The 12,242-nt window shown below is 35.2% G+C and overlaps 2 protein-coding genes across 2 annotated transcripts in view; both read right to left on the reverse strand.

Annotated features, from left to right (window-relative positions):
• LOC143533045 (putative LRR receptor-like serine/threonine-protein kinase IRK) overlaps window positions 1-12,242 on the reverse strand; it is a 223,692-nt gene that overhangs the window by 90,703 nt on the left and 120,747 nt on the right. The gene's annotated exons all lie outside the window — the stretch shown is intronic.
• On the reverse strand, window positions 7,489-9,090 carry LOC143533020 (WRKY DNA-binding transcription factor 70-like). The gene is made up of 3 exons (XM_077027907.1): window positions 8,767-9,090; window positions 8,242-8,343; window positions 7,489-8,009 (listed from the first exon to the last, which is right to left on the reverse strand). Exons 1-3 carry the CDS (start codon window positions 9,078-9,080, stop codon window positions 7,511-7,513), a joined length of 915 nt encoding a protein of 304 aa, XP_076884022.1. The 5' UTR covers window positions 9,081-9,090; the 3' UTR covers window positions 7,489-7,510.

A 12,242-nucleotide genomic window follows, 5' to 3' on the forward strand; every position in this document is an offset into this window, starting at 1 on the left:
ATGTTACGTAAAATGATGATTAATCTAAATTAAAATAGCTCTATGCAGTATGTCACACACACCATTTGATATAACTCGGCCGGCCGTGTAGTTATGCTATCGTGGGCCTACGCATATGCATGACATTGGAATAAAAATGCTTAATTAAGACTAGACGGATGCCCGCACGATACAGCGAGAAACATAAACCGTTGGTAATGGTTTGGTTTCAATTTTCAACGGTTCGGTTTCGGTTTTGTATGACAAAAAACCGTTATTAACGTTCTGGCTCACGGTTTAATTTAAAAACTATTAAAACCGAATCGCAAACACTGCTACGTAAAATATTAATTCTTTTTAACTAAAAGAATATCATACTCAAATTAAATAAAATAAAATGCTTGTTTTTATGGTGCAATTTAAAAATAATATATATAACGTATGAAATAATTATGAACATCTAAAAATCATGTATGGAAGTTAGGTTAAAAATGAAATTTAAAAGAATATATGATTAAAAGTTAAAGGGTAAGGTTGTAACTATTTAATAAATTTAGTAAAGTTTAAGGGGACAATATTGTAACTATTTTTAACATATTTTATATTAGACAACTTTACCTCTATTTCACATGCTTTATTAGGTGTACATTATGCTTTGAATTTTATAATTTACTTAAAATCATAGCGTCTTAATTTGTCTATCAGTGGTATATTATATATAGTATAGAAATTTGAACATTTTTTAATAGAAACTTTTTTTTAGCAGCCGAAGTTCTTTCTATCTATTTTACCCTATGTCTCAAGTGAGACTAGAATTCACAAATAACTAACTATAAGCCATACATCTTTACCACTTGACCAACATGATAAGCTCTTTGTTGTTTTTTCGTTTTTTTTAATATAATTTACTTGCAAATACATACAACTCTCAGAGAATGGCAACTTTTCAAAAGCATATGATTTAATTAACCCTTTTTGTTTTTATAAAAAAAATCTGATATTATTTTGTTTGGTAGATTTGAACAACAAAGTATACATATTTAACCATGTATAAATGCGAATACATGTGGAGTGGAGGTAGAAACTTGATTAAGAAGAGTGATTACCTGGTGAGTACGAAAGGAAAATATTTTTTTTAGAACGGCGACAATAATTAGTATGACAGGATAGTTGCAGGTTGGCTTGCGGCCAGCTCCGGTTTGGAAACCAAGAGAGCTTTTCTCAAAAGGCATAATCCCTGGTTCTCCTTGCGTCCCTGAAGAAACCTTCTCTCCTGACGTCACTTAATATCAGTTGCGCCGTCACAAGAGTCGAAACCTTCTGACGTAACGCATGCTAGATAAAATCCCGTGTGGCTTGTATTTGAACTAGCGACCACCTAAAGAAAGTCTAGTTCTTATATTCGTTGTCATAGCCAACTGAGCTAACCTAAGATCTTTCTTTTTGTACAACTAGAATTTTATAATGCATTGTCTTAGCGAAACAAGAAAAAAGAGTTTTTTTTTTTCCTAAAAGAGTGTTAGTGAAAAAACGATATGCCAAAATGATGTTCAATAAGAAATTTTTTATCAAAATGGTATTATTGAAAAAGTTTTTTTTTTTTTATCTCACTCCTATACTTATTGGTAATTGGATAAAATTATGATGCACAAATGTAAATATCTCTATTTTATTTTTATCATAAAATAATAATATTAATATAGTTTTAAAATAAACAAGATTTTACATGTATACGTCTTCTTAGTATTATTTTTTTGGGGAATACATACGTTGTTTTTATTTATATACAAAACCTAGTATATTTATGTAATCAAGTGTTGTATTTTTATTTATTATTTTTTTTTGAACAACTAATTTTTTATCGCTATCTTTTTTTACTTCTTGTGAGACTAGAACCCTAATATTTGCTAGAAAACACCTAACACCTTTGCCATCACACCACAAGGGTTGGGGCAATCAAGTTTTATATATACTATAAAACAACATTTTTAAAACATATAGCTTATTTTTTTAATCGAAGGTACATATTTAAATAATAACATACCTTTTTAACTAAATAATTATTTTATTGAACACAGACTAACTAGAAAAAAAGTTTATAGAAATATAAATATGTTACAACAAAAAAATATGATTTGGTTTGTGAATCTTTAAATGCATGTTGGGCTTCATTTTTCCAACATAGTTTTTATTTTTTTAGATAAACGAAAATGTAAACATAGTCTTTTTAATATTGATTTCATTTAAATCTAGGTTTATTAAAGGGATGAGTTTTTAATAAAACCGATGGAACTAGAAAAAAAACGTTATACGATTATTAGATATTTTACTAAAAAAAATTCTTGATTTGGTTTATAAATTATCAAATGCATCGTTTGTTTTTATTTTCTAAATTAGTTTTTATTTTTTTAAATTTTAAAGATATATTAACACTAACTTTTTTCAAATATAGGTCTTATTGAAAATTTTAGTGCTCAACGGGATAAATTTTTAAACACAGGTTTCTTTTCTTCCAAAATAGTTTTTATTTTTCTATCCTAAAATGTATTAATATAACTTTTTATTTAAATATAGATTTAATTAGTCATTTAGGTTTATTAAAAGGGAAAAATTCCCATAATATTCATTTAAAAAATGTTTTTCCAAATTTGTCCACCATTTACAGAGAATTCTCAAAATGTTCATTATAAAAAAGGTTGACGACTTTTTAATCATTCAAGACGACTAGTTCGTATTGCCAATAAAAAACAAACACGTGTCCATAAAGCTGACGCGGCGACTGGTTCGTGAAGCCAATCTAAGCGCCAACAAAGCTGTCGGGCTGACGACTGCATTCATGTCTATGTCAGGGCGACTAGATCGTGAAAACGCCGACTAGATCACAACCGACTATATCACGCTGTTAAAAACCCGGGCCGACTAGTAAGACGTGAGACGACTAGATCCTATCAAATGAAGATTGGAAAAAACGTTATCAAAAAATAAGGCCGACTAGATCGTGAACATGTCGACCAGATCATGAACGAATGCCGACTGGATCATGTTATTAAAAAACCAGGCCGACTAGATTATCATAAATGCCCAACTAGAATGTTAAACCACAACAGGCCCGACTAGTTTGTAAATGGTTTTAGGCACAGGTGTATAGTAAAAAATTATTTTAAAAAATAAACAATACTAACATTTTAAATAGGAAAGAATCGAGAGATGATATGAACCACCAAAATTTTCCCTTGCCCAATATCCTTGCAATATGTCTTCCAGATTCGTAAAAAAAAACCAAAACCACGTCCAGACCCAAAATCAACATATATCAGTATGGCCCGTCTCCATTGCTAGAATTGGTGGCCTCGAAATTAGGATGTGAGCAATAACTGTGGAAGTGGGGGTGTACTCCATATCACACTATTCCAGCTACCACCGCCTTCGCTCCATCCCCCATATTAGATTTCGTCGAGGGGTCATGCTAGATATTTAGAGAGGTGACCCAATCGGAACATTGAACACCCGATATTATGATGTGTATGTCGCCAAAGTCAATGATGTAGAGAAAGAGACACATATAATTACTGTTTCCAATCACGCACACCAACTTATTTAAATATCATGTATTTTGTTCTTAAAAATTTGATATTGTAATTGGTATATTTGCAATAAAATCAGTGATATTAATCATATAACTTTGTTTGTTAACTTTTTTGTGAATTTAATAATAAAACAGAAACGTTGCTATAAAATTTGTTCAATAGTTGTAGACATTTTAGAAAACTTCACGATCTAGTTGACATTTTCAAGATCTAGTCGGTGTTTTCATGATCTAGTTGGCGTTTTCACGATCTAGTCGGTGCTTCACAATCTAGTCGGCGTTTTCACGATCTAGTCGAGCTGCTATTGCTATTAACGTTCTAGTCGGCCAGGTTTTTTAATAACGTGATCTAGTCAGCATTCTTTCATGATCTAGTAGGCATGTTCACGATCTAGTCGCCCCAATTTTTTGAAAACGTTTTTTCCAATCTTTGTTTGATATGATCTAAGTCGTCCCACATTTCTTACTAGTCGACCCAGGTTTTTAACAACGTGATCTAGTCGGTTGTGATCTAGTTGGCGTTTTCACGATCTAGTCGGCATGTTCACGATCTACTCCGCCCGACATAGACATGATGCAGTCGTCGGGCCGACTGCTTTGGAATTCCTAAATGATGGATAAATTTGAAAAACCATTTTTTAAAAATAGATATTATGTGAATTTTCCCTTATTAGAAATTGCGGTACATGCTCAATCGAACAAGTTTTTATTACTATGAATTCCAAACAAGGAAAAAAAAGAGAAGAAAATAGAAACATGGCATGGGACCATCTTAGTTTTATCTAATAAGAGTACGAATGAGAAAACAAAAAAATTGTCTAAAACACCATTTTAGTAAATGTTTCTCAATAAACACTATATTGGTAAATAATTTTTTTACAGACACCTTTATAGGAAAAAACACCAAGAAAAAGAAACAATTACAAAATAATAATAATAAGGGATATTGAATTTAATAATCCAAACTTTGGCCTATTGGTCGATATTAATTCTAACTTAAGAAATTACTAATTTTTTTACAGACACCTTTATAGGAAAAAACACCAAGAAAAAGAAACAATTACAAAATAATAATAATAAGGGATATTGGATTTAATAATCCAAACTTTGGCCTATTGGTCGATATTAATCCAAACTTTAGAAATTACTAAGTTAATCCCAACTTTTTTCCTATTGGCCTTCATCGAGCTTTTTCCTAACAGAGAATAACCCGGTTAGTTTTAGGGCAAAAAAATATCATTTCTCCAATTTGAGAGAGACAAATGAAAAAAGGAAAATAAACTTCAAAACCCACCACCACCGCCAGCGCCACCTCTGCCGCCGCCGCTACCGTCGTCGCCGCCAACACTTTCGCTACCGTCACCTCCACCGCCACCACTGCCGCTACCGTCACCTCCACCGCCACCACCGTTACGACCGTCATCTCCACCGCCACCACCGTCGCCTCCGCCGGCAATACAATCACCACCGCCGCCGCCACTACCGCCACCGTCACCTACGCCGTCACGACCGTTGCCGCCGTGCTGATTATAGGTTTATGGGAGAGTTTGAAAATTTATATTATTATTAATTAATATATATAGTAACAGAAAAATAAATAAATTTACATATTATATTATATTATTTTTATATATTTTTTAATTATAAATATATAAAATTCATTAGTAAATGGTAAACGAGCTGAACTCAAGACTAAACAACCACTAATGAGCCGAGCTCGAGTTTTAGAAAATAAAGATAGAAGCGAGTCGAGCTCGTCTCGACTCGTTTGCACCCCTAGTTGGAGAGGAAAATAAATTTGGTTTATAACAATCAAAAGTTTTTACACCATCAACTTGAAGAAATGACATATTTTATACAAAAACTAACTGAGTTAGTCTCTGTTAGAAAAAGGCACAGTAGAGGACAAGATGGTAAAATTAGTTATGATTAACATATGGAATTTCTTAAGTTAGTATTAATGATAGCCAAAAGACCAAAGTTTGAATTATTAAAATCCAATATCCCTAATAATAATAATAATAAAATCGAAAGGTTTTATAACCGATTCACCCATGCAGTATTCACTTTTAACGCCCAGAGAATTATATGAATGAAATTTTAACTAATTTTTGGTCTATTTAAAAATTCTTTTGTTTATGGTTACACAACGCACGAAAGTAAAAGGTAGCGAAATCCAATCTTGTTTAAGGTTACACAAAGTTGAATGTTAACAAAAAAAAAAGAATCTTTGAAAAAGTTAGCAATTACAACTAAAGACATGAAATTAGCTAATTTGATACGCATCATGGTCTGTAAATACTCCAACAAAGGAGTTAAACTTGTTCTTTGTTTGGTTTAAAACGAACTTTCGATCTAGCTTATGCTTCAACTAATTTCACACATTAGACATATTCAAATGGGCACACTAGTCGAAATCACAATACAGTGTATTGAATGCACAACTTGTACATAAAGAAAATCTGAAATGATTCAACAAAATACTTCAATAAAACAACTTTTCATATATATTTACTTTCAAAACCACCGTATACTCACCACTTTTTACTTTTCTTCTTTTTAATGGCAAACTTATAAAACAGTAACTTCCCGGTTAGCAAAATCGTTAACCCGGAGAAAAACAATCAATTACATGTAAAGAATGGGGTTTTTCAATCACTTCGTCCAATCAAACTTACATTTACTATTACGACTAGTACACCACAAAAAAAGACATTGTAGAGCCCCGTTTTGTTAAGTAGTCTTTTGTATTTGTCTGTTTCATTAACGATGTATTTTAGTAGCTTGTCGGTTTTGTTTATGTATGTTTGAGCCCGAGGCAATGTATGTTTGAGCCCATTGGGCCGGGTATAATGAATAGAAGCATGGAATGTCTTCTACCATAAAGTAGTCTTGTCTTCTACCATAAAGTAGTAGAAGACATACCCATGGAAATACTTTCACCTTACCCATATCACCAACTCTTTCAAACTCGCTCTTTCTCTCTTTTCACGGCAAATAAACAACACCATCAAGATCCGAGATCTTGATTGCTTACTAATGATTTCCGCTAGCTAGTAAGTGAGATTGATTCAAGAACTTGTTATTAGATCCGGTGTCAGGACCTACTGACATGAAAATAATGAAATCATATAATTAACGTACGGTTGTAAATTAGCACTAGTTTCATAACTAAATCCATTGCACACTCATAATTTTAAATCTATGATCCTTATCTTTTTTCAAAAAAAGAATTAGTTCAATATTTCTTCATATATCGACATGGATTAAGGTTATTAATTAACCTAAGTTTTGCCTTTAGGACAGGTAATCAATATTATTTATCCTACATATTCAATTGCACTACTTACACGATATCCATGGTCCCGACCTATGCTTTACAATTAGACATTATTATATTTTTTGTTTGTAACATAAACTGATAAAAAACGTATCATCAAGCATAAAATATACGATAAAGAGGATTCACTGTCGGCATTGTTAACATTAATAATAGATTTTTTATATATTTTTTGAAAAGAAAGGATGATTTATTGCATGATTATTATACATTGTGCATTTGGTGTTGTACACCTCTAACAAGCCTATTCTTGAGGTCACAAGATAACTAAAATGCACCTTATACAATAAAACTAAAGGAAATGTTACACTAATCACAATTACATGTATTTACAAAACTTTAAACTTGCAATATGATTGCTTCTAGACAAGTGATCAGAGACTATAAGTTGAATGACAAAATCATATATGGATCGATAGGAATGCAGAAGAAGGGTGTATAAGCAGTTCAATGATCATGATATGGTGTCTCTACGACTTTGGTGGTGTTGATAACTAGGGAAGTTGGGTTAATCAGTAAAGTTTGGTTCTTTAAACCAAGATAACCAAATCCGGAACTGATTTGCTATGATGTCATGTACCATGTGCATATTCGACTAATATGACCTATGAAAACACTCCATCAAATAGAATATCACTTAGCAAATCACCATTGTTGAGAAAATCCATATTAAAATAGGCATTTGAGCTAGTGGATGCACAAGAATCTTCATGGTCAAACCTCATGAATGATCCATCTTGATGACATGATCCTAAATGATCACCCCTCAATATCTCGTTCCACCTTAAAGCTGAGGATGAATGGTCATCATTGCCTGATGAAATGTTGTCCGAGACATCCGTACTTTGATCCTTGGACTCAGCCTCTTGTTTTACAGTTGGCTCAATGTGAATAGCTGAGGGGCTGTTGGGAAAAAGGTTATGGTTTTTGGAAGTTTCAAAGGCTAGAACAACTTCATGGTGTGTGAGAGTATGATCTGGAGGAGGGCAAGTGTGATGACCAAAATATGTGATGTGGAACATGTTTGATTCATCTTCTTGTTTCTGAACCTGTTTGACTGCTTTGCACCCATGGAAATGTTTGTGTGTGCACCTAAAGTAGCACCTACAACACACAAAATAAATTATCACTATTTGAAAAAATCACAAAAATATAAACTTTAACTAAGAAAAATATAAGTGTAAATAGAGTTTATAGACAAACCCATTTTTTGAGATTCGGGCTACTTAATGACGATATATACAAGATCAAACAGATCTTGTTTATATTATCGTCACAAAACCCAATTTTTGATAAATAATAAGTTTTCTTATTATTAAAAGTTTTTCGAAACTACCTTGGGAATTTGGAGTTGAGGATCTCTTTTTGTCCGTATTTCCTCCATGCATAACCATCTTCAGTTGTACTACTAATTGTGACCCTAGAATCAACTGTCCTTCTGCAAAAGTTTAAAGCTATGGTTATCCACACACCCTTTAATGTGGGGGTTCCATACGATCGTATAACCCCTATACGATCGTATGTAGGGTGTGTGGATAACCAATGGGTGTACGAATGTCATATCCCAAGATTAATCAAGCTAAAGAAAAAAAAACATCACTAAGTTGTACGATTAAATCAATATACGAGACAATATATCTAGTAAAAATATGTTTTTCCTAGGTGGTTAATAAGGACATTGTGTTGGTAACTGTCATAGATCTTGTGTAGGATCTTTTAAATCACATGTGCAACAAAAACATATACTTATATTTTCTGTATAGCCTTTTTTTTACAGGTAAAAACTTATTCAACACCTTGATAATGCTAAGCAAAATACACTTTGGTAAACATATACGTATGTTATATATGTTATACGTACCTTCTTTTGTAACAACCTCTTCGTTCCTTAACAGGCGGCACCGGTCTCTTCCCGGTGAGAACGTCTGGTATCTGGATAACCGGAAAACCCAATACCTGACCCGGACTCGCAGGAACCGCACAAATCTCAGCCGAATCGGAAGAATTCAACATCGAGAGACCACCGGAGAAAGATTCGAGTATCTCGGTCAGTAGATCTTTAACAAGAACCGACCCATCAACATTAACTTTCCTGCGAAGAAGTTTCTGCAGTCTGCTTGCAGAATCCCTTCCCCTAATTAGGGTTTCAATCAATCTCTCCTTGTTTTCTTCCATTTCTGATAATATAATTATAGGTTTGAGTGTTAAGTGAAACTTAACTGACAGCTAGCTATAGCTGCTTTATATATGCATATAAATTATATAATTTATATAAAGAAATTAGTATGCAGCCTAGTGAGCTGTATAATTTATATAAAGAAATTAGTATGCAGCCTAGTGAGCTGTATAAAGAAATTTATATAAAGAAATTAGTATAATAGTGTGTTCTCCCGGTTTTGATAAACGAGGGTTTCTTGTAACCTGGCTGCCGTTGAGCTGTATCTACCTTCATCATCTTCACGGTATACTCGTTCCTTTCTCACTATTATTATTATTATTAGTATTATTATTATTATTATCATTAGAACATACATGATCCGGATCTTTGGAGTTTATTTTCATTTTAAGATCTCTTGACTATTATTGTTATTGCTACACACTATTATTATTATTATTATTATTATTATTATTATTATTAGTTTTTGTTACTATTATTATTATTATTATTATTATTGATTTGGTGTTCTATTGCTTGTGTTTGTGTGTTTAGTTGCAACCATAGAGCGTAGAACCATGACTATTACTTGAGATCATGTCCTGAAACGAGGGGTGTAGGAAAGAGTAAAGATAGGGAGCGTATATTGCGTTTGGCTTCTTGGAATGTAGGAACATTAAATGGTAAGTTGCTAGAATTGGTAGATGTGCTTAAAAGACGTAGGGTTCAGATAGCATGCCTCCAGGAGACTAAGTGGAAAGGACATAGAGGGGCTGAGTGTAATGGGTATAAGTTGTGGTACTCGGGGTCTGATGGAGCTAGGAATGGAGTGGGGTTTCTAGTGGCTAAGGAAATACACACTAGTGTGGTGGAGGTGATAAGACATAATGACAGGATTATGGTGTTGAAATTAGTACTAGGAGAGGAAGTAGTGGCAGTAGTCTCCGCCTACGCGCCCCATGTAGGCTTAGGGGATCAGGAAAAGAGAGAATTTTGGGATTGCCTAGACGCAGTGGTAGGGGGCATACCTAGGGGGAGAGGATTTGCATAGGAGGTGATTTTAATGGACACATTGGTAAGGCTAACGATGGTTTTCAAGCCGTACATGGGGGTTTCGGTTTTGGTGATAGGAATGAGACCGGAACAAATCTTCTAGAGTTTGCGGTGGCACATGACCTAGGTATTATAAATTCTTATTTTAGGAAACAAGATTCTCATTTAATCACTTTTAGCAGTGGCGGACGCGACACGCAAATTGACTACCTTTTGATGAGGCAAGGAGACCGACGTTGGTGGAAGGACTGCAAAGTCATACCTTGGGAGGCAGTTGTGACTCAACATCGACTACTAGTGACAGATATAGCCTTCAGAAATAAGCTGACTGTTCGAGAGAAGAAAGGTACACCGAGAATTCGATGGGGAAATTTGAAGGACGAAAATCTCCTACTGTTTAAGGATAAACTCATGCTGCATACGCGGGCTCGACTAAATGGGGACTCAACTCATATATGGGAAGCTATGGAGACAAAGATCATCCAAGTAGCAAATGAGACTCTCGGGGTCACAACAGGAAAGACAAGTGGGCATAAGGAGTCTTGGTGGTGGAATGACGCAGTGCAAGACAAGATAAGGGACAAAAAGGATGTTTTAGGGAGCTAATGAGGTGCACGAATGAGGAGGAGCGAGTGGAATTGAGGGACAACTACAAAACGGCCAAGATAGAGGCGAAGAAGGCAGTGGCGGAAGCAAAGAATGCGGCCTTTAAACGGATGTATGAAAGTCTAGAAACAAAAGAGGGGGAACATGCTATGTTTAAGATTGCCAAAGCCAGGGAGCGTAGAAGGCAAGATCCAGGACCGGTGAAGTTCATAAAGGATACAGATGGGCATGTACTGGTCAAGGAGCATGACATCAAGCTAAGATGGCAAACCTACTTCCACAATCTTTTTAACAATGGGAGAGCTTTCCAAGAAGAACATGACAACACAAACTTTCAACGACAACAATCGAATAACTGCTATTGCCGACGGATCATATGAGAAGAGGTGAAGGATGCACTTAGGAGGATGGGAAGGTCTAGGCGGTTGGCCCAGACAACATACCCATCGAGGTGTGGAAGTGTCTGGGGGAGGAAGGAGTCATGTGGTTAACTACTCTGTTCAATAGTATTCTCAAATCAGGTAAGATGCCAGACCAGTGGAGGAGCAGCGTTGTAGTTCCTATCTATAAGAACAAAGGAGACGCCCAATGTTGTGGTAACTACCGAGGAATCAAACTACTAAGTCATACTATGAAGCTATGGGAAAGAGTGATTGAGGGTAGACTTAGACGAGAAACTCAGGTTACGGTCAACCAATTTGGCTTCATGCCGGGGCGTTCCACCACAGAGGCAATACACCTTCTAAGAAAATTAATGGAAAAGTATAGGGAGAAGAAACGTGATCTACATATGGTGTTTATTGACCTAGAAAAGGCCTACGACAGTGTGCCACGACAGGTGCTCTGGGAGTGCTTGGAGGGTAGAAGAGTGCCCAATAAATACATAGAGATAATTATGGATATGTATACCAGGAGTGAAACAAGTGTCCGTGCGCCAGTGGGGGATACTGATTTCTTTCTTGTAGAGGTAGGTCTTCACCAGGGGTCAGCGTTGAGCCCGTTTCTTTTTGCAGTAGTCTTGGATGAGTTGTCAAAGTCGATTCAGGGGACTCTCCCGTGGTGCATGATGTTCGCAGACGATATTGTGTTACTTACTGAGAAAAAACAAGATCTAAACATGAGGCTTGAGGAGTGGCGAACAACCTTAGAGACAAAAGGTTTAAAGATTAGCCGATCTAAGACGGAGTACCTCCACTGTGATTTTGGTGGGATAAACGACAATGAAGACGCACAGATCATAATTGAAGGGCAGGTGGTCCCGCAGGTAACGAAGTTTAAGTATTTAGGATCATTTGTACAGAGCGATGGGGAATTAGACAGTGATGTGACCCACCGAGTTCAGGTAGGATGGTGTAGATGGAAAGCAGCCACAGGTATATTGTGCGACAAGAGTTTCCCGACTAAACTAAAGGGAAAATTCTATAGGGTGGCAGTTAGACCTGCAATGCTATATGGATCAGAGTGTTGGGCCATCAAGAAGGCACAAGTGCGGAAGATGAAGGTAGCAGAAATGAGAATGCTAC

Source organism: Bidens hawaiensis, unplaced genomic scaffold, assembly GCF_021521415.1.
Source record: "Bidens hawaiensis isolate Kalapana, Puna unplaced genomic scaffold, B.hawaiensis_p1.1 tig00009577_1, whole genome shotgun sequence".
NCBI classification, from domain to species: domain Eukaryota; kingdom Viridiplantae; phylum Streptophyta; class Magnoliopsida; order Asterales; family Asteraceae; genus Bidens; species Bidens hawaiensis.